This window comes from Corythoichthys intestinalis, chromosome 11 (genome assembly GCF_030265065.1).
Source record: "Corythoichthys intestinalis isolate RoL2023-P3 chromosome 11, ASM3026506v1, whole genome shotgun sequence".
NCBI classification, from domain to species: Eukaryota; Metazoa; Chordata; class Actinopteri; order Syngnathiformes; family Syngnathidae; genus Corythoichthys; species Corythoichthys intestinalis.
Genome location: NC_080405.1, coordinates 28616519 through 28640164, shown reverse-complemented (window position 1 = coordinate 28640164; position 23646 = coordinate 28616519). Strand labels below are relative to the sequence as shown.

The window sequence follows — 23646 nt, the reverse complement described above, 5'->3', positions numbered from 1 at the left end:
TACATTTTATACTAGTTTTCATGTTAAAAAGTCACCTTAGGGTGATCTTGTCTTCATTTTTAGCCTCCAAATTCCTGCTTGAGGTCATTGTTTGCAAGCACTTACGGAGGTTTGGCTTCTGTCCTCCACTTTTTTTTTTTTTTGTTCGTTCCTCCCTCTGGACCAGCCCGCAGCTTTTAAGGGGCGAGAGCATTTCCCAGCTCAGCCGACAACCCGGCGGACGCCACCCTCACTCGCATTCTCATTCTTGAAGGTGAGTCTACTTATGTGATGCTAAAAATGTGCTGATGACACAATGACCTTTTGTTAGACTCTTTTATCTTTATTATGATGCCATTGGCTTACTTTGCTTATTTATGGAGTTTGGAAACAGTTTGAAGTAATGTTAATCCTTTTTAGACATCAAATCCATTTGAACTGAAAGAGCCTGGCCGCGAATGCCAGCCCTTCCAGTCTTAATGGATTTGCCGTCAATGGTTTGCGTAAGAGAGTACAACACTGCACTGTAGTTTTGCTGCCGTGTGTTCTGAGTTTGGGCCCCTTCCAAAGCAAAGGTATGATGTCAAGCTTCCTCTCTTCAATGACATCACCCTCCTTATTGAAATCATAAAACATTTCACTCACACGTTGTGCTCCCACCGCTGGAAAAGAGAATGTTTATACATTCATGAATTAGATCATATTTTGGAAGAACATGAACTGAAAACGCTGTACAGTATTTTGGTTTCTTAAAGGTTTTGTGAACGGGTTAAGTGGGGTAACAATGAGTTGATTTTGCATAGTTAAACTACAATGAGGAACACACTGTATATAGGGCACATTTGTAGGTGAAAAAACAACAGTGACTGCCAACCAAAAGAGGGGTGAAAATAGCACTTAAAAAGTCTACTCAAGTAAAAGTACTGTTTCATTGGTGAAATTGTAAAAGTGCTGGTGTAAAAATATATACAAAGTAAAAAAGCAGGTCATTTAAAATGTACTTACTGTTTTGTGTGTCTGTGAAGGCAGGGGTGAAAGTGGGCTGGAATGGTATGGAACGCCGTTCCGGTTTAAAAATCAGAGGCGGAATGGTGCTAGGATCCTGAAAATATGGCGGCAACTGTCAAACCTCTATGTAAAAAAAAAAAGCCAGGCTGCAACACAGGCATCTCCAAGAGGAAAACAATCTACTCACGTCAGATTTTTTACATAAGTGTTAACAACAAGCCCAATAAAGTGCTTGTGTAGCGTCATCCGTTTCCAACAATACTGATTTTATTTATTTCACGGACAGCACGGAGTTCTCCCAGCGTGTGTAGCTGATGAGTCAGACGAGAGACTCGACTCGCGTCAATGTGCGCATGCGAACCGCCCTGCCTGGACACCAGATGTCCGTTCAATGGCGCACCGCAAGCAACACGTCACTTTTGCTCATTAATATTCATTACGTTAGCAATTGTTGCTAGGCGGATCAAACTCCCGTTTGTTCCTAATAGTAAATGCATGGAAATAGTGTACGAATAAGATGTTGACTGAGCTAAACCTACCAATTCTGTCAGGAAATGATGTCCCTTGTGCCAAATTCACTGGTAAATGTGGAAGAACATACAAAAGTTAAATTCAAGGGATGGCTTGAGTGTCGGGGGCTGAAAAAGAAGGGAAAAAGAGCCAATCGGATCCAGAGGTAGCTTTTTCATCGAGACCTTTTTTCTGTGTGCAATGCCTTATGCCACTGACAACGACATTCTCCTGTTTCAACAATCTATCCTTTACCACCTCATGCCCTGTCTTTATTATATATTATATACTCTGGTTGTCTTACGTCTCTGAACGTTCTAGGGAGTAATTTACATAGCTTTTTTTATGTGTAGCGATCGCAAATACTACATCCAAATTAATATAATTTGGATAATTAATTTAATTTAATTTAATTTATTTAACATAATTTATTTACACTTTCTCCTTACTAAAGTTTGTATTTCTTACAACAGAAAAAACAATGGTCGCAATAAGATACCATTTTAATTTGATGAAGGTCATTCATTGTCAGACAGAAGCAGAACGGCAAAACGCCACTAAAAAATATGTACAAATATCAAAATGGCTTACCTCTTTGTCCTCTGAAGGACAATGGTCCCCAACAAAATGTTTACTGCATATGAAATGTGAATTTCTTCACCTTGCTGATGTTAAACTGGTCTTTTGGACGTCCACGCAAGTTGATCCAGTCTTCATATTTTTTTCCTCCGAGTTTTTGGTTTCGGGAAATGTATGAAGAAAACATCCTTCATATGTCGTAATGTCTAGAGCAGGGGTGTCCAAACTTTTTGCAAAGGGGGCCAGATTTGGTGTGGTTAAAATGTGGGGGGCCGACCTTGGCTGACGTCCTTTAAGTAGAACAATATATTTAGGCAAATTGTAGCAAGCCATTCTGTGTGTCACATTTGCTTTATTATTATTTTTTTTAAATTAATAATTTCAACAATCTCGCAACTAGCCTCTGTGGCGTTCTCTTTTGACTCTCGGGCTCTTGCGAAATACTGCTGCTGTGAAATTAAAGTAGCTTCAAGTTGCTTCAATTTCTCGCTGCGCCTCTTCCCTGTAATCTTGTCGTACATGTCAGTGTGTCTTGTTTGGTAATATCGCCTCACATTGAACTCTTAAAAACAGCAACTGTCTCTTTGCAAATGACAGACACAGTTGTTGCGTATTTTAGCAAGAAATAGTCCAATTTCCACCTATCCTTAAAGCGTCGGCCATCGCATTTAACTTTCTTTTTTTTGTTGATTGTCGCCATTTTAGAAAATTGGGAGTAAAGGGTCACACGGGGTAATGTTGCTTAGACTGCTGCTGCCTTTAGTGGGCTATTTAGTGTGTAAGCTACTTCATATGCCAGCAATTTATTAAGTCTGTGTGTGGGCCAGACATTATTGATTTTATGACAGAGGCTGAGGGCCGGATGAAATTTGACCAAGGGCCACATTTGGCCCCCGGGCCGGACTTTGGACATGTCTGGTCTAGAGTCATTTCTACAATTTACATAGCAGCAGTGTTTGATCGGCATGTTCTTATTTTGAAAGATTACCGGAAAAAACAAGCAGAAATAACATGGTTTGTATGCAAGGGCGCGTCTGTATGTCCCATTTCTGCGTCACGATGGCGACGTCACTGTCTAAATATAGCATACACTGTCAATCGTTAGCAGCCACAGGCTATCCAATATATTAAAAAAAACCCACCCAAAATAACCTTTCTTGACATGATAGGGTTTCTATTCTACTATTTCTTGCTGTCTTGCGCTGCAGTTAGCAGACCCAATCAAATAGACGCTCCGTACTGAGCTGCTGACATCTTTTTTCCTCCCAGTATTATTATTTTCTTACATTGTAGTCAAAAAATGACTAGTCACACAAGAAAACTATTCAGTTACAGTATTGTGACTAAATGTAATTTGTTACTTTCCACCCATGAATCACAGTCCAACAGCACACGCATCAACTAAATGGGAAGCATGCATAAAGGGGAAACAAACAATGATGCACTTGAGCAGCGTTATGAGCATCCCCACTAGATTGTACTACCTTGTAATGGTAGAACAGTAGTCTCAGGGTTTCCCCAAGTCCTTTAATTGCCTGGTGTGCCGCCAGGCTTTTCTTGCCACCCCCTCAACTCAACAGCCTAAAACAGTGCTACAAAAGAAAGTATAAAAAGTATACATATTTTAACCGCATTTTATGGTCGAAATGTGAACAAACCTGTCTCAGCTCTGCCATTAAATTGTATTTTTGTTTGTTTATTGTAATTCAACAGTGTGCCTTTTTGTAAAGCTCAACGTTTAAAGCAACACTAAGTAACTTTTGTGGTAATATGTTTTGTGTTAATGTGTCTTTTGTGGTAATATGTCGACTGACAACTAGTTGAATGACACCTCTTTTATATCTTGAAGGGCTCTGTATCGGTTTCACCGGCACTAACTTTGAGGAGGGTGGTAGGAACCCTGACACACACACAAAAAAACTACAAATGTGCGGACTGCTTTACGGCATACGTCACTTCCCCCTTTCAGCAATTAGTTTCGCGCGAATTCTGCAAAGATGGCAGAGCAACAAAAAAGGCAAAGGGGGGGTACCAGGATATACAGAATAAATATTGGCCCGGCTTTCCGTCGCTCACATGACGCCACCTTAGCCACACTAAGCCACACAGTTGCTAACTGTCATATGCTATTGATTAGCCAACAACTGGATTTATTACCTTATTACTATTCATCCATCACACAGCCGCTGGAAACAGTAATGTTGTTTAATCCATCTGCAGGCGACCGGGAGATTGATTTTTGATTAATTGATTTTACAACACTGTGCGGGTGTGCGCTGGTCCTCATGGGAAACTCAGTGCCAGTCCTCATTAGAGGTAAGATCGTGCCTAAAAACCAGCCCTACCCGACCCGGCCCGCGGGTATAAAAGCCAGAACCGTCCCGAGCCCGATCAATTAACTTGGTTTGCAGGCCTGAGCTTGAAACCCCCTGAAATTTTATGTTTTATTTGTAGGCGCGAGCCCGGAAAAAAAAAACAAAATTTTATTTTTTATCTGTGAGGACTCAGGAGAAGGAGGAAATGCAGGGATGCGATGCGTCATTCAGACCTGGACAGAGCACTGCTTGGAAAAAGGGAGTAGGGACTGGTTGCGTTTTGTGTGATCACATTTGTGACGATGCCTGTGCATAATGATAACAAATTAAATCCTGTCTTTTGTAAGAAATTCTCCCAGCTAAACAAGACTTTAAGATGCATATTCAATAAACATTTATATCTTTTATATTTGTGTGTCTGTTCTGTCATGCTGATAGTGAATTTGACATGTATTTATTTATTTGTATGTTTTCTCAATGTTTAAATAGTCTACATATTTTTATGATAATTATAAATGCATTTACACAAGGAAATAACGCTGGAAAAGTTTGTTATATTTCTCGTATGAGACCAAAGCGCCTCATTCGTTTACATTTAGTGATGTCGACACAGGTTTCTGTATATCATCTTCAACAACCAATTGGAAGCCTAACCATACTCCACTCCTACCGGTGCATGTTTGCCTTTTCAATTCCCCCATCTTTAGTTTGTTTTTTTACTTCTTGCTGCTCCATATCGAAATTAAAATATCAGGATTCGGACTCGCGTAGGGTGCCAAGGGCGGGTGGGGAAGATTAAAAAGAGGGCGGGGCCACAGCGTTTACGTGCACAGGCATGCTCTGGCTCTGCGGCTCCTGTTTGCAATTACCATTCAGCGCCTTCTCTGTTTTATCCAACTTATTTATTTTATAACAAGTATTCCTTAGTTTAACAACCATACATCGTTTTAGTATACATATATAAATACATATTTATTTTTAAGAAGTTAGCGAGAGAGAAGTCCGGCCTGAACCAACCCGAACGTAAAGAATTGACATTTTGGGCCCGACCCGGAATTCGGGTCGGGTTCGGGCTTAAGATCTTACCTCTACTCCTCATGGGAAACGCAGTTTAAGGCAAAACACTACCGGTTTTGTCCACCAGCGTCGCTAAAATCAACCATAACTGAAAAGTTACCATATGGTGCATTAAGTATTGTTACAATATTTCAATAAATTCACGTCAACAGTTTTATTTTTATCTATTTTATTTTTCATTATTTTTTCAAAAACATGGTGGTCGGCCAGTGAGCTGTTCTACTACCAGGCTTTGCAGGTTTTCTGGAGGAAAATCTGAGTGTGTTCAACTTATTATTTTAATGACTAGAATTGTGGAGTACCTTGTAAAAGAAGATAACAAAACATCAGAAATGTGCTTTAAAGACTAAACCATTATTACTATAATATACCATTTTTATGTTAGCTTCTCAATAAAAGCTTCTACCTAAAAGTCTCAAGGCTTTTATGAATAAAAACTGTGGCACAACTTTGAGTTAGGATTTTTACTACAGTTCTGATGTCACTTGCAAATATTACAACAACAAATATATTTTCTTCCATTTTAAGTTGAAAATAACTATGAACTCAATCATTTTTAGAACGATGAACTTGGTCCCAATTTTTCAATTATGACTACAATGTTTGACCCCCTCACTGCCACAGCTTACTTAACTGTGCAAGCATGAAGGCAAATAACATCAACATGTGTTCTCAAGCTTCCAGTTGGCTGTCACAGAAGCAGGCGTGACTAAATTAGACCTCAAGGGCTTTTATCTTAAATGTGTGTGCGCATTTACAGACTGCTAACCTTTAATGACCTTTACTACACAAACGAGCCTGTGTGAGTCATTTGCACCATTTAGTGATAATACAGAGCTGTCTGTCCACACACTAACACGATTTGGAGGAGGCAGACACACATTTTTCATGCACTATTTTCCTTCTTTTGCAGTTAGTGTGTAAAACACAGGAAATGGAAAAGAGTACGTGACTAAAAAGTGAACTTGAAATCTCAGCTTCATGTAAGCAATCAGTAAACAAAGAGCTTATGTTATCTACAAAATGAAGGAAATGAATATAACATGACCGAAAATATATTTTTTAAATAAACCTTTATAGGTCTGAACTCTGAAGTCAAATAGTAATTATGAGTTTGAAGATTTAAAAAAAAAATAAAATGTGAACGAAAAATTAAAATATTTTAACAAAAAACAAAAGGATAACTTAAATGTGTAAATGAACAAAAAAGTCAAGACAAAAAAAATACTAAAAGAATATAAAAAAAAATAAAATTTTTGAATAAATAAAAATAAATAAAATAATTAATAAAAGTTTTGGGGGGGGGGGGGGGGGGAGTCCCAAAAGTTATTTTTAAACTTTGAAATAAAAAATTTCATTGTTCTGTCTCAAGTAAAATAGCACATATGAGTTCAAAGAGTTATGTTTCCTATTTGCAGACATTGTTGCCTAATAAATAAGTAAGATTTGAACAAAAAATATGAAATAAAATAATATACAGTATTGGTACATCCAAAATTGCCTGTAAACTCTGAAAATGAATCAAAAGTAAAGTCAAAATATAATCATAAAATATATTAAAAAAATAACAAACTAAACCAGAAATAAATGTTTTCAAAAAAAAAAAAAAAAAATCACATCAATTAAACAAATATAGTCAAAATATGTCAACTGAAACCAAATATACAACAAAAAATAGAAAATAAATCCAAATAAAAGATGAAAACTCAAATATTATGACTACAGATATATTATTGCCCACCCATAAATTTTTCATTTTAACCTTAATACAACCAAAATAGTAAAAGAAAAGTAATAAACCCCTTTATCCCCTTATGAGTCATCATGACGAGTTGCAACAAAACCTTTAATGGCGGGCAGCTTTGGGAGTATCTGTTGTCCTCGGAGGTCTGCCATCATTCAGAACCTAATTTTTTTTTTAAATCCTATTTTTAAAATGTGATTGGACAGGAGTGAAATCCAATCTCCATCACCTAATCTACCTTGTGTATTCTCCAAAACCTAAAAAGGAGCTGAAGGCTGGATTTGGATTGGGGATGCGTGTGCTCAAGGGGGTGTATAAACAGACCCCTAGAACTCATATAGTGCATGGAGGTTCCCACTCTTCTTGTGGTTTCCTCAGTCTTTTGTTTTGACTTCTGATTTTGCCCGCCAATACAAGAATCATGACTTTCTTCAGGCACTCAGGTATGCCGACGAACAATCGAATTGCTTTAAAGTAGGGTTGTTCCGATCATGTTTTTTTTTTGCTTCCGATCCGATCCCGATCGTTTTAGTTTGAGTATCTGCCGATCCCGATATTTCCCGATCCGATTGCTTTTTTTTGCTCCCGATTCAATTCCAATCATTCCCGATAATTTTTCCCGATCATATACATTTTGGCAATGCATTAAGAAAAAAATGAATAAAACTCGGACGAATATATACATTCAACATACAGTACTGTATTTGTTTATTATGACAATAAATCCTCAAGATGGCATTTACATTATTAACATTCTTTCTGTGAGAGGGATCAACGGATAGAAAGACTTGTGATTTTATATATTGTGACTAAATATCGCCATCTAGTGTATTTGTTGAGCTTTCAGTAAATGATACTGGAGCCATGCCCAAATGCATGATGGGAAGTGGAACCATGACGGTGCGTAGTGCTACCAATTGATATATCTTCTCTGCGTTGGGAAATAACATAAGGTGTTGCTACCTTGCTTCCCCACATTGCTTCCCATGATATTTCTAATTGTGGGAAGAGGGATTGTAAGGCTTTAGCCAATTAAAAAAAGGCGCAAAGGCTGCCATAATTCACTCTACTCATTTTACGCCACCTTTTATCTCTCTATATAGGTAAAACGGCGTCATTACAGATTGAGCGCGACAATGCGTGAGTGGATCGTGCAGCGCATACATTAATTGCGTTAAATATTTTAACGTGATACTTTTTTTTTTTAATCGGGATAAATTTTATAACCCTACCTTAAGCCTAAACTAAAGACTCTGGATGAGTGTAACATATTAAGTCTGTAACGTCAAATACAATTAGAAAACGATTTAATTAAAAAAAAAAAAAATTAATATATTAATATAGTAATAATATTATTAAATATATATATATATATATATATATATATATATATATACATATATATTAAAAAAAGGCATGGCCGATATTTTTCTGCCGATTCCGATAATTTGAAAATGACGTGATCGGACCGATCGATCGGGACATCTCTACTTTAAAGTGTACCAATGCAATTGCAGTTGTCCAGTAAAACTCCTTTAAAAGTGTCATAATAGTGACATGCAGAGAGACAAACATTTACAGCATGGCGTGCTTGTAAACACGATTTAGTTACAGAACGGGTGGATGTGAATGAATATTTATGTGCATCCACGACGTTCATTTCATGCGAATGCTGAGTTAAACTGTTGACTTTGCTTTTGGGGTGAAACAAACTGTTCCTTTACGTTTAGGTTAGACTTTATTTTTTTATTTGATTTCTTCAAGTATGAAATTCCTTTTTTTTCATGATTTCTAAAATAGGAAGTGGACCTAAAATTGAGCCCTGGAGGACACCTAATTCATGTCATTGTTTCAGGATAATCAGTGCTTTTTTGTTTTATTTCCTTGATGGAAGTTTTCTGCAATCCACAATTTAATGTCTGAAATGGGTGAGAAGAAAAATTGAGCCAAAATGTGCATTTTGTATAAATGCTGGCAGATAAGCGTCAATGCTCAGGATGTCTATCTTTTTACCCCCAAAGAAGTCTTAATGGCTAGGTTCAGATCACAGGTCTTAATGCACGAAACCTATTTTTTCGTGGTTTTCTGACTGGAGTGAGGCATTAACTTGACGGTCTGAACGGGACAAGTCGCATTGAAGTGGACCATTTCAAATCCGATCTGGGTCACTTTCGTATGTGGTTTACAACCAATCTGGGCCACATTTTTCCAGAAATGTGCTGGTGGTCTGAACTATCAAGTCTCTTAAATCGGAATTAATGCAACAATTACGTCAGAAAAGACGGAACGCTGCAGGCAGGACGGCAGCAATGTAGCTGTGCATTAGTGTCTAGCTTGAACTCGGCTTTTACGCAGGAGGCGGACGTGACCACAGTATTTCAGTATTGCTTACGGCCGAGTCCGGGCAAACTGATGCACACATACAAACCCTAAGGCTTATGTGAGTGCATCATGCACGCACAGTGTGTGCATGCGTTCTATCAATCCATATACACTTTGAATATAAGACTAAATAGGGATTATTAATGTCTGTTATTTGTGTCTTCTATATGGAACGATGATCAACCTGGAATGACGTACAGCCAGCATGTGTAGCCATTTGTTTTGATGTTTCTGCGCATGCGGGTCAATTTGCTCAGCACGTGTCAGTCTGCCAATTAGTGCGCATACTTGAACGGGCTCAATGGACAAAGGCAGTCTGAGCGGGCACGCCAAAAAAACAGTATGACAAAAAATTGGAATTGTGCATTAAGACCTGCAGTATGAACCTAGCCAATGTTACAATAGTGGTGTTAGTGCTGTGTTGAAGACCAGGCTATCTGAGACCAAAACACGCAGATATCTAGACTAGATGAAGAATTTTGGGAGCCATGATCAAGAAAAGCTGAGACCAAAACCATAAAAAATGATAATAGGAAGAAATTTAAAAATAGTGGTGGTGGGGGCGGGGTTACATTAAGGTCTCAGTCATTTTCAGCTGTAGTAGAATGTTTATTACACACAGAAAAAAAATGTTTTTCATTAAAATCACATTACCGCGTTTTTCGAACTACAAGTCGCAAGGGGTATAAGTCGCACCAGCCATAAAATGCCCATCGAAGAGGAAAAAAACATAACTCGCACCGCAGTATAAGTCGCATTTTGGGGGGAAATTTACTTGATAAAATCAAAGCCATAGAACAAATATGTTATCTTGAAAGGCAATTTAAAATAAAAATACAATAGAGAACAACATGCTGAATGAGTGTACAGTATGATAGTGTTACATGATGCATGAACAAAAAATGCGAACGTGGTCGGTATGTTAACGTAACAGAGCTATAAAGAGTTATTCAGATAACTATAGCATAAAGAACATGCTAACAAGTTTAGCAAACCATCAGTGTCACTCCAAAACACCAAAATAACATGTGAAATGATATAATAATGTGTTAATAATTTCACACATAAATCACTCCAGAGTATAAGTCGCACCCCCAGCCAAACTATGAAAAAAAACTACGACTTATAGTCCGAAAAATACGGTAATTAACAATTGTAAGTGCTGCTTTTGACAAAAAATCCCAATTTTAATCTGGTGGCTATTCTAAAAACGAGACAGAACTACGACCAATAAAATAAGTTCTTAAGACCAAGACGGGTTTCAGAGTTACAACATTGAGTTGTATGAATGTTAAGAGACAAATATTTACTTATTTAGCTAACATTAATCTTTCGAATAGCTTCCGTTCTATTTTGCCCAACTGCTGAGTAGCAAGCACTCGCATTCGAGATTTATTTAAATTATTTTGAGTTTTGTGCATTCTGATGTTTTAATCAAGCGAGTCTCCGCTTCTAAAATTGTCACATATTTGTGATTTCATATCATGTGTTATCTCAACAAGCATGGAAATGTAGTCCACTTGAACTGAGGGATGAGCAGATCGGTCAAAGGCCACGGCGACACTCAAAATATTTGGCAGGGTGATTAGCTCAACATTTGTCAAAAATAAAAGGATCCAATGATAGTGGGGAGGCAGTTACATTTTTTTTTTTTTTTTTTTTAATCCCAAAGGTCAACTCCCATGCTTTGGAACATTCCTGGTCTATCGCCATAAGTCAGGAAAACACTGGGGACATGTAATACCTTCAGCCTTTACTGTTGCTGTTGTGTTCTGGTGTGACTCACACCAGCAAGTGCTGTCGCTCATCTGATAGCGTTGTTGCTCAGCTGTCACATTTGGGAACAAAGATGAAAGTCAAGCAAGTGGACGCGTCCCCAACGGGAGGGCACAATAGTCAGACTGGGCTTAGTGGGCCTCAAATAGAAGTCGGAGTTTAGAAAAGATGCTGTGTGATGATGGCAACGGCATCTGCTTCATCCCTGACACACAGCTATGCATTGAAAGAATTCAACACACACACATACACAATAGGCATTAAATCCATTTGAACTGAGAGGGCTGGCAGTGACTGGCGAACAAGGACCACAGAAATTAGAATAAAGGATTTCCACACGTAAGCTTGCAAATCCTGGTAGTAGAGAACCCCAACAGCTGCCCACCCTTTAAAAAAAAAAAAATAATAATAATAATAATAATGATGATAAAATAGATAGCCTATAAAAAAAATAAACAATGTTAACACAGAACAAATAAAAAGCCTAGCGGCTCGCCTGGCTTATCGAGCCCTGTGGAAGAACTAAAGAATATATATATATTTTTTTTGTTTTTTAAAAAAATATTTTTAGTTAAATTCAAACTAAAAAAAAGAGAAAACAGTGATCCCTCGCTACTTCACGCCCTCAGGCCATCGCAGATTTTTTTTCAATTAAAAAAAATATATGTACAGATGAGCTGTCCCAAGCCGATCGCGTAGTCCCCCTCTCCCTCTCTCTCATTGCTTTTTTTTGGTCAGGAAGTGCACTGGAATTGCTTATTAAAGTTAACAATGATTGACAGACATTTATTGTTTGATCTTGCGCGAGAAGCAAACTTCAAAGCGCCGCATCCGTAAATCATCGTTTAACTTGTTAAACAGTTGCTGTGGCAACTCATTGTGTGTAAGTGAGCAGCTTGAGCGGATTTGAGTGCACTCACTCAATGAAGCATTTAATGAAACAAAGCATTTTTTAGTTTTTTTCTTGTTTAAAAATACTTCGGTGGGAAATAAAAATTTAATTTAAAAAAATACATATATATATATATATATATATATATATATATATATATACATATATATATATTAGGGCTGTCAAACGATTAAAATTTTTAATCGAGTTAATTACAGCTTAAAAATTAATTAATCGTAATTAATCGCAATTAATCGCAATTCAAACCATCTATAAAATATGCCATATTTTTCTGTAAATTATATATATATATATATATATTCTCTAAAATAAATTGTTGGAATGGAAAGATAAGACACAAGGTGGATATATACATTCAACATACGGTACATAAGGACTGTAGTGGGCATTTCACTCTACTGTCATTTAAATCTGTCTATGCTGTCCTCACTCCGAAGCGTCTACTTTTTCCAAAGCTAGACAGCTAGTGAACGACGCCTTAATAATTAGACTTCTTCCTTTTTCATCTGATTTAATAATAAAATGGCCTCAAACCATTGTCCTCTTTAGACAGTCGTAAAACTACAAAAAAAAAAAGTACACAAGCATTGCATTAGCAACAACATTAGCTTAGCACGCTATACAGGTTCACTTAACATAAACAAAAAGCGTCTCATACAAAAAATATAACATTTCGCTTACTAACATAATATGTACATTCTTTACAACAACCATACTTATAGACAAATCTTGTCCAAGGATCATACAAGCACAGCATTATCAGCCCGAGACGTCGTGCAGCCATATTGAACTGGACTGAAAACAATAAACCATGTCGCAAAGCGACCACAAGAGTTCGCTGTTGGACAGCACAAAAAGCCTTGCTGTAAAACTTACCAAAAGGCAGAATACTTTCTGAGCGGGACATGTGCGTTAATTGCGTCAAATATTTTAACGTGATTAATTTAAAAAATTAATTACCGCGCGTTAACGCGATAATTTTGACAGCCCTTATATATATGGTTTTTTTTTCCATTATACTTTGGGAAAAAAGTGGAAAAAACATCTCTTACAGTGCCTTGCAAAAGTATTCGGCCCCCTTGAATCTTGCAACCTTTCGCCACATTTCAGGCTTCAAACATAAAGATATGAAATTGAATTTTTTTGTCAAGAATCAACAACAAGTGGGACACAATCGTGAAGTGGAACAACATTTATTGGATAATTTCAACTTTTTTAACAAATAAAAAACTGAAAAGTGGGGCGTGCAATGTTATTCGGCCCCTTTACTTTCAGTGCAGCAAACTCACTCCAGAAGTTCAGTGAGGATCTCTGAATGATCCAATGTTGTCCTAAATGACCGATGATGATAAATAGAACCCAAATGTGTGTAATCAAGTCTCCGTATAAATGCACCTGCTCTGTGATAGTCTCAGGGTTCTGTTTAAAGTGCAGAGAGCATTATGAAAACCAAGGAACACACCAGGCAGGTCCGAGATACTGTTGTGGAGAAGTTTAAAGCCGGATTTGGATACAAAAAGATTTCCCAAGCTTTAAACATCTCAAGGAGCACTGTGCAAGCCATCATATTGAAATGGAAGGAGCATCAGACCACAGCAAATCTACCAAGACCCGGCCGTCCTTCCAAACTTTCTTCTCAAACAAGGAGAAAACTGATCAGAGATGCAGCCAAGAGGCCCATGATCACTCTGGATGAACTGCAGAGATCTACAGCTGAGGTGGGAGAGTCTGTCCATAGGACAACAATCAGTCGTACACTGCACAAATCTGGCCTTTATGGAAGAGTGGCAAGAAGAAAGCCATTTCTCAAAGATATCCATAAAAAGTCTCGTTTAAAGTTTGCCACAAGCCACCTGGGAGACACACCAAACATGTGGAAGAAGGTGCTCTGGTCAGATGAAACCAAAATTGAACTTTTTGGCCACAATGCAAAACGATATGTTTGGCGTAAAAGCAACACAGCTCATCACCCTGAACACACCATCCCCACTGTCAAACATGGTGGTGGCAGCATCATGGTTTGGGCCTGCTTTTCTTCAGCAGGGACAGGGAAGATGGTTAAAATTGACGGGAAGATGGATGCAGCCAAATACAGGAACATTCTGGAAGAAAGCCTGTTGGTATCTGCACAAGACCTGAGACTGGGACGGAGATTTATCTTCCAACAGGACAATGATCCAAAACATAAAGCCAAATCTACAATGGAATGGTTCAAAAATAAATGTATCCAGGTGTTAGAATGGCCAAGTCAAAGTCCAGACCTGAATCCAATCGAGAATCTGTGGAAAGAGCTGAAGACTGCTGTTCACAAACACTCTCCATCCAACCTCACTGAGCTAGAGCTGTTTTGCAAGGAAGAATGGGCAAGAATGTCAGTCTCTCGATGTGCAAAACTGATAGAAACATACCCCAAGCGACTTGCAGCTGTAATTGGAGCAAAGGGTGGCGCTACAAAGTATTAACGCAAGGGGGCCGAATAATATTGCACGCCCCACTTTTCAGTTTTTTATTTGTTAAATTATCCAATAAATTTTGTTCCACTTCACGATTGTGTCCCACTTGTTGTTGATTCTTGACAAAAAATTAAAATTTTATATCTTTATGTTTGAAGCCTGAAATGTGGCGAAAGGTTGCAAGGTTCAACGGGGCCGAATACTTTTGCAAGGCACTGTATATGTATCTCTTTCCAATGCTAAATCTGAATAAATACATTGAGAACACACACACACACACACACACAAATTATTTCATTTTGGGGGGGGGGGGCGTGGGGGGGGCTACTTGGTGGTTTTTCACTTCGCGGCAGGTTCTGGTCCCCACGAACCGCGAAAAACGAGGGATAAATTATGCTGTTCTTCAACTGCAATTGTTTTTTTTTTTTTTTTTTCATTCAAAAAATAATGTACAGAAATGGGAGAATATTCACAATTAACTAATTGGCTGCCATTGATGATGATGGACAAACCAGACTTGCTTTAAAAATGAACTGGTTTTACATTGACCACACAATAACTTTGTTTTCTACCTCATTCACCATGCCAAACAAACAAACAAACAAAAAAAAGTAAAGTAAAACTCAAACGAACATACATATGTACACAGAAATAATAAAAAAAAAAAACACGAACAAAAGATTTACAATGACACACTTGAAAACACTGGCATGCTCACACACACATACTGTACATATGTAAGAGATCGTCTTTCAACTGGCCTCCCAAATATTTGTACATGTCGTTATGCTTCCCAAGCCCAAATGTGGTGACCTTTGAACCTTAGCGCATAATTCCAGCTGTATTGTTTTACAATGAAATTAACTCAGTCCATCATTCATGTTTTTCCCTGATAAGCGATGACCGCACTTTTCCAGATCAGACCCTCTGCATTCCTGCGATGGAATTGCCGATAATCCATGCTGATAATAACCCTGAACCGCAGAACTGTGACTCAATCTCACTTCTGCCCTACTCTCATTTTGGGAAACTCTAAAAAGTCTGAAAACTTGTTTGTTCCCTGCTTTGTTGTGCTTTTTTTTTTTTCTTTTCTTTTTTTAAGACGCCGTTCCGTCCTTTTCCTGCAGGTCCCAGGAGCTACCTGACGTCCACCATGACAGAGCGCTTCGACTGCTTCTACTGCCGCGACAACTTGCATGGCAAGAAGTACGTTAGGAAGGACGACAAGCCTGTGTGCACCAAGTGCTTCGACAAAATCTGCGCCAATACCTGCGCCGAATGCAGGAAACCTATCGGCGCCGACTCTAAGGTGACCCGTGCTTGGCAATTTTCTTGTGAGTGTGAGAGCTTTTTGATGTGAGTTTATCAGAGAGTAAATAAGTCTAGGATATGTTCCTGTGGAGTGGGGAGTTATTTTCTGGTAAGTGTTTTGGGTGTTTTTAGTTTGAGTTTGTGTGTTTTGGGAGTGACGATTTTTTGTGTATGTGGGTTTTTGGGTGCCTGTTTTGGGGGGGGTTCCTTTTGTAAAATTGAGTTTTTGGAGGTGTTAGGGTTCTCTTGTGAATTTTTAAGAAGTATTTTTGACTATAGGCCTATATACGTGTGATTCTTTTTTTATAGTGGGTGTGAGAGGTCTTGAGTTTTTTGTAAGTATGAAGGTTTTTTGGGTTTAGTGAGGTTTTTCAGGGTTTCACACAAAGGTTTATAAGCCTGGCGGGATGCCAGGCTTATAAATTTTTGAACTTTTTCAGTTTTGTCTTCGTTTGTCAAAATTTTAAAATTCTCGTCAACTTAACATTTTTTATTTACATATACATATGAGTTCAAGTGTTTATTTGCTGATTTTGAGTGTTTAGGGTGTGTTGTAATCCTTTGCTGGACATGATTTTTTTGTAAATGTAAACATGAGAGGCAATTTTAAAAGTAACATCAGGGGAATAAAAGTGCTCACGTACATATACTATTGCTTAATTGCCAGCACTTGATATTTTTTAATTTTGGGGTGCAGGAGCTGCACCACAAGAGCCGCCACTGGCATGAGGATTGCTTCCGCTGCGCCAGGTGTTACAAGGCGCTAGCCAGCGAGCCCTTCTGCGCCCGCGACGACGGCAAGATCATGTGCGGCAAGTGCAACTCGTGCGCTGATGGCAATCGCTGCCAAGGCTGCTACAAGGTGGTCCTGCCAGGTAAGATGCGCGTTGTGCTTTTGTCTACTAGCTCCAGGCCGATTTAGGGGTACGCAGAAATAGTCAAACCAATTTGTGTGGCAGGCTCCAAGAATGTGGAGTACAAAAACAAGGTGTGGCACGAGGAGTGCTTCACCTGCTTCGAGTGCAAGCAGCCAATCCGCACGCAGAGCTTTCTGACCAAGGGCGATGACATCTACTGCACTGCGTGCCACGAAAAGAAGTTTGCCAAGAAATGCTTCCACTGCAAGCAGGTATGGCCAGTTAGGTGAACAAGTTAGTAGCATAGGCGGGGTTTGACTTTTGGGGGAGGGGGGGCACAACACGTTGATGAACCCTACACGCAGTGTCAGCAATAAAATTTACTTACAAGAATATTAATAATAATAAGTTGACAATGAGCGTTTTTTGTTTCCCATCATTCTAGAGGGGAATTCTAAATCGGGCTGCTTAGGCAATACTTTTCGCCAAGATTGTCATCCATTGAATATGGTACGCCCGCCCGTGTCGTGCAAATGTAGTTACCCCAATCAAAAATTGTATCCCCTGGGCGAAGCCATATGGAGGCAGATTTGTGCCTTTGTTATTCAATCAAAAAAAAGTTGCTTCAATCAAAATAAATATTTTCCCCCAAAAAAAGTCGCTTCAATCCCAAAAAAATGTTTGAATGCAAAAATAAATTTAAAACTAAAAAAAAAAAAAAAAAAAATGCGTGTGAAAGCTATTTGTCTTTGATTTCTTTTTTTTTAATTGAAGCAACTTTTTTGATTGATAAACTAATTATGACCCATTATAAAAAAATTTTTTTTGTTCATTTCATTCATGTTTGCTGCAGTTTTATTGCTTTACAACTTTTATATGTATAAGAAAGTCAGTTACATGCAATCACACTTTTCGGCCACCGGGGGGGGGCTTTAAAATCCGTTTATGGTTAGTAGACCCGGGCGATTTTAAAATGGAGATTTTAAAAAATGTAGGGCAATTTCAGTGACCAGAGTTGACACTTAATTGCTCAAATGTGGTGTAAAAGCAACCTGATAGCTGATAGCGAACATTTACTGACCCAACTTTGCCTAGCTGTGACCAAACTGATAGTTTATTGCATACGTGTTGCGCTAAATTGTAAAACTTAACACACACACCAAAAAAAAAATTTATACTTCGTATTCCTTTGTCCATGGAGAAAAAAATAGCTAATGCTCATATTCAATCGAAGGCGCTAAAATTAGAATCATGGCATTAAACAAAACAATGAATGTCCACTGAAACATTCAAAGGCAAAAAAAGAACAGCACTCATAGACATATGTTCTTTGCTGACAAACAATCCTCCTCTACTACAGCATGTTATTGTCAGTGCTTCTGCACATAGCACCACTGCAACCCAATCAGGTCCAAGGAAAATGATTTTTAAAATAATCAGGTAATCTGATTTGGAACATTTAATGCGTTGCAGAATAAATTCTAGGAGAGCACTTTCAAAAGACCATTTAAATGCGAAGACAAAATAAAATTTCTCAGCGTTTCTTCAAAGTTTAAACTATACAGAATTGCGCTTTCATTTAAAAATGAATTAAAATAACTGATCCTAGCCTAAAACGGTATTATAAAATACACCTGAATCCAAGTACAAAAGAACAACTGGCTAACTTGCGTAGCAAAAGTCCACTAGCTTAAACGCTATAAAATGCCAACTTTTTTCTAACAATGCTCTTAACAAATCGTTCAAAAACACATTCCAACAAAAAACGACTAAATATACTTATATACTAAGTTACAAATGCATGAAAAAATATACGCTAAAAACAAAAACTTACCTCAATTTAGTCTAAACCGGGAGCAGCTGGATTGAAGTTAACTGAGTTGTCATATTCAATGTTGCCTCTAGAGGGCAGTCTATCCACCCAAATAAATAAACCTATATGTTAACACTTTCAAAACATCACAACGCCACTCTAAGCGAATACTCAATGCAGCAAAATTTGATTCGAAGCTTTTTTCTAATCGAATTACTCAATTTAATCAATTAATCGTTGCAGAATTAAAACAAACTGAATATATTTATAATAATAATAATCACTATTTGGGCCTTTGCAGGCAAAGTCCCATATAATGAAGCAGAAAAGGTGATTAAATTTTGGGCTAATCCAGTCCATTTTCAGAGGTCAAAAAAGCAATTTTGCAATGATGGAGTAGCCTATATAACTCAAATTTGCAGGGCTGGTGATATGATGAGAAAAGGTCAGAGATATGGCATGCTCTCAATTTGGGTGGTTAGGCGAAGGTCTAATCTTTAGTCATATATACCTTGCGCTGTTGAATATTTTTCTACATTTTGTTTTTTTATTTATTATGTTTGTCATTTTGGGTCTGCTGTTTCAAATATTGACCGTAAGAAGTGTTTTATTGTGTGTATATGGTGGAAAACACTCAGGTGACTTGAAGTTCAGCTCTGAGACCCCCAATTTGGCCGAACTCAAAATTGTCCTAAATGCATGTGTGATACATCATTGGAAAGCTTAAAATCTCCATTTTCTGGGGGAAGAAAAATGTTTAACAGGAGGACATTTTTAAAAAATAAATAAAATTTTAAACAGCAAAAACAGGTGAAAGCACAAGAGAGCATACAGTGCCCTCCATAATTATTGGCACCCCTGGTTAAGATGTGTTTTTTAGCTTCTAATATATTTTTTTTTAATTCAAATAATGTGGGACCTTAATGGAAAAAAGAGAAAAATCCAACCTTCAATGATTTAAAATGTCCTGGTATTTCAAAGAATTCATGATCGTGCATCTGACCAAAGCACACAGTCCCAGTTGAAGCCTGGGACCGTGTGCTTTGGTCAGATGAGACCAAGATTGAGCTTTTTGGCAACAAACACTCTAAGTGGGTCTGGCGTGCCACAAAAGATGCGCATGCTGAAAAGCACCTCATACCCTGTGAAGTCAGGTTCAGTGATGCTGTGGGGCTGTTTCGCTTCCAAAGGCCCTGGGAACCTTGTTAGGGTGCATGTCATCATGCATGCTTTGAAATACCAGGACATTTTAAATCAAAATCTGTTGCCCTCTGCCCAAAAGCTGAAGATGGGTCGTCACTGGGTCTTTCAGCAAGACAATGACCCTAAACATATGGCCAAATCTACACAGAAATGGTTCACCAGACACAAAATCAAGCTGCTCCCATGGCCATCTCAGTCCCCAGACCTTGTTTTGTTGGCAAAAGGAGGTTGTACAAAGTATTAATACCAGGGGTGCTAATAATTGTGGCACACGTTATTTGATGTCAAATAATTATTTCTTTATGTGGGAGTTTTTTCCCCACTGAATAAATGCACTTGTATTGAAGGTTGGATTTCTCTTTTTTTCCATTAAGGTCCCATATTATTTGAATTTAAAAAAAATTATTAGAAGCTAAAAAACACATCTTAACCAGCGGTGCCAATAATTATGGAGGGCACTGTAATAAAGACGCCACGATTTTAACGAGATATCGCGTACTTACCTCTTTTCGATCCAAAAACTCCATGTAGCATGTATCAACGAGTGTGAAGAGTATTTGTGAATGGCCACAGCCGGATCTTGGGGGGATTTTATGGGTGAAACATGGTCATGTAACGGTTCGCGATGCAGAAAACGCAGACATCAAGGAGTGGTCGAGATTTTCTTATTCATGTATTTACCCTTTTAAATGTTTTTTTTCCCCAATTTTTGTTTGGATCGACTAATTATCATCTAAAATATTGGGGAAAATGTGACGGAAACAAAAAAAAAATACAATTAAGCGATAGTTATGAGGTAGATATCCGTGACTTATTTACAGACACCTTTTTCTTTATTGTGACGTAATTTGTTTGAAAGTAAACAAATATTCACTCGCATATTTTAAAAAGCAGTTTTAATATTAGACATCAATTAATGACTGTAAGCTAAAAATGACAGACATTTTGAATAATAAATATAGTTACTTACCTTTTTATGGCTGGGTTAAAACAAAAGCGGTTGCGCGACGTCTGTAAACGGGGGTTTCCAGGGTAAAACGGACAAATTAAAAATAGTTCGGGGGCTTAATGGGCCATGTATCTGCTATGGCAGCATGCAGATATATTGTTCTATCAAACACAACAATTCTCTTGGCTTAAAATACAGCAGTTTATTTTAAAGAGGTGTTTTCCGCCATACATGACATTTTATTAAAAGTTATTTCAAATGTGAAAAAAGTTTTATTCTCTAGTTGTTTTCATTGCAAATTCTTTAATACGGTGATTTTAAAAAACAAAGGATGAAGATCAGATTATATAACATTTAAAAAAATAAATAATTTTGGCCACTTGCCCAGCCTTATAAGTGATACATTTTAAAATGGCCTGACATAAAGTGATTTTTCCAGCCCATCACATCTGGAGGGATAAGTTACCAGGAGCAGCCATGGCACAGTGAGTGTTTTGTTTGCCGCACCTGCCGCAAGCAGCTGAGCGGCTCTCGCTTCACGGCCCACGAGAATGCCTTTTACTGCGTGGACTGCTACCGCAGCGACGTGGCCAAGAAGTGCCATGGGTGCAAAAACCCCATCACAGGTCAGATGGTAACAGAGCGTAGCCAAACAGCGATAAGCATCCAATCCATTTGGACTGGGAGGGTTGCCAAATGGATTGGATGTCTATCGCTGTTAAAGGTAGCAAAAATCAAGATATGATACTTTCATCAGTACCTCCAGCAATTTGATCCTGTAACTACCTCTCGTGATGTTCACAGGGTTCGGCCACGGTACCAATGTGGTCCACTATGAGGGCTTCTCCTGGCATGAGTATTGCTTCAACTGCAAGAAGTGCTGCCTGTCCCTGGCCAACAAGCGCTTTGTCATCACCGGCGATCACATCTACTGCCCCAACTGCGCTAAGCTGTGAGATCGCTTTTAAAGTGTCATTACAACCCTCTGTAAAAAGTAATTAAAAGTCACATCAGAGGGTAGAAAACAGCTAAGAAACCACATATTAACATAACATGCAAAGTACATTTTATATGAGGTAACTTCAACGTGTTCTTCATATCTGCTTAACATGCTATAAGCTTTTTGTTTTTTGATTTGTTTTGGGTGAGTGATTACAAATTGTAGTGCTTCAAGCTGAAATTTAAGCAGCCAATGTATTCAAACTTTGGAAGTGAAGAAATGCATGAGAAAGAATAAAGATGGTGGCAATCTCAAGTCTAGTTTTGCGAGACTTTATTAACAGTTTGTATAATTTCAGAACACTTGAATAATATATTTACAGTACAAATATTATTTGTGGACATATGATGGTAGTGGGGCAGGATTTTTAAAAACTTGTTAGCAAAGGTTTGATTGTCAGAGGCCAAGGTAAGGAAACACTATTTTAGTTAACAGTAACTTTACAAACTAACCCTCCGTCTAAGGCACAGCGCTATGTCGTGACCAAATGCTAACAACTAAAGTGGACTGCGATAGCAGCTTCTGTCCAGCAGGCGGTGCTCTTGAGTGCTTTACGGGCAGGTTAAAAGTTTAAAACGCATCAAAATTTACGGACAAAAGTTTGACATTCTTAAAGCTCTCTCTGGTCCTTACGTTTAGTTGGCGAGAGGGTATGAACGCCAACAAATAACAAGGCAGTAAATGGACATCCTCGAAGAATTCAACATTTTAACTGCAGGAAAAAATATTGAAGGCGCAAACCCGCGGTCGCTTTGAGTTGCTACTCGGCCCTCATCGTGGCTTCATTGGCCTAACACTGTTTTATAATACAAACACTTAAATATATGTAGAACTGTATATTCTTATATAAACAGCCATTTGTTATATTAAATATTAAGTTGCTTAAATGCATTTTGCTTTCTTTCAAATGGAGCAGCTAGCATGTGAAAAGAAGACAAAAGACAGTAAGGGGGATTTCATGACTTAAAAGAACAGAAGTTTCCGGAATTTTACGTTATTTTTTTTTTCTTTTTCGTTAAAAGAAACAAACTGACAAACTACAACGAAATTGTTAGCAAATTCAAGCTCCATATACAAATGTACAAAATTCAACAAAACATACTAAGCCCTGAATATCAAAAACAACCATGAGTTGTTTCGGGAATTTAAACATGCCTGCTACGCTCTCTTGTGGCCAAAAATCAGATTGCAACACAGGGAAAAGCCAGGAAGTGAATAGTCTTTTTTAAATATTTAGTTGACATCCTACTTGTGCACAGAATTATTTTACTAGTGAGAACTGTGTGTTTGCATTAGAAACTCGTGCTCATTTTGAGTTGTGGAAGAAAAAAAGAACAGGTAAGGCCATAACAGTCAGACGCTGAAAAACAACAGCTGTCGGTCAAGTAAATTTAGAAGAGCCAAGTGCCAAAAATCCCCGAGATACGAGAAAATGACATCTAAACAACAAATAAGCCAAAATTAATAAATTACAACAGCGCACCGCTGACACACACAAAACACGCGTTTATAAAACATCTTGGATAGTACGTAGAAAACAAAAGGGAGAAAAAGAAGACCTGACGAGAGAAGAAGGAACATTTCCCTGAAGCTTTCTTCATCTTGAAGATGAGACACTTAGCACTTGGGGTGAGGTCTTTACAGTTCACCTTGCTCTCCCTCCTTGGAATTGATGGGGAGAGGGAACCGTTAGGAACCTATGAAATGGTGCTCAGGAAGTTGAGGACTGCAACAGCGAAGACGCTTCTCTGCGCCGGCTGGACGCAGCATCAAATTT

At 38.1% G+C, this 23646-nt stretch overlaps 2 protein-coding genes across 19 annotated transcripts in view; one reads left to right on the top strand and one right to left on the bottom strand.

Moving 5' to 3' along the window:
* The first annotated feature begins 151 nt into the window (after window positions 1-151).
* Window positions 152-22124, top strand: fhl1a (four and a half LIM domains 1a). Of its 2 annotated transcripts, none has more exons than XM_057849492.1 (6): window positions 152-253; window positions 15864-16045; window positions 16745-16922; window positions 17007-17176; window positions 21309-21495; window positions 21674-22124. In XM_057849492.1, exons 2-6 carry the CDS (start codon window positions 15890-15892, stop codon window positions 21823-21825), a joined length of 843 nt encoding a protein of 280 aa, XP_057705475.1. In that variant the 5' UTR covers window positions 152-253; window positions 15864-15889; the 3' UTR covers window positions 21826-22124. The 2 variants fall into 2 exon arrangements, with proteins under 2 accessions (XP_057705475.1, XP_057705474.1); XM_057849491.1 differs by lacking the exon at window positions 152-253 and adding an exon at window positions 7068-7655.
* map7d3 (MAP7 domain containing 3) overlaps window positions 22121-23646 on the bottom strand; it is a 41066-nt gene continuing 39540 nt past the window's right edge. For all 17 annotated transcript variants that reach the window (XM_057849470.1, XM_057849471.1, XM_057849475.1 and 14 more), the window contains one exon: window positions 22121-23646. In XM_057849470.1, coding sequence (XP_057705453.1) covers window positions 23639-23646 — 8 coding nt within the window. In that variant the 3' untranslated portion in view covers window positions 22121-23638.

What these genes read in the sequence shown, in the direction of transcription:
- fhl1a (XM_057849491.1), top strand. Translation starts at nt 7,634, where the DNA reads ATGACTTTCTTCAGGCACTCAG. An exon ending in AATGCTTCCACTGCAAGCAG is followed by an intron (nt 17,177 to 21,308) that starts GTATGGCCAGTT and finishes TGATTTTTCCAG; the next exon opens with CCCATCACATCTGGAGGGAT. An exon ending in GTGCAAAAACCCCATCACAG is followed by an intron (nt 21,496 to 21,673) that starts GTCAGATGGTAA and finishes TGATGTTCACAG; the next exon opens with GGTTCGGCCACGGTACCAAT.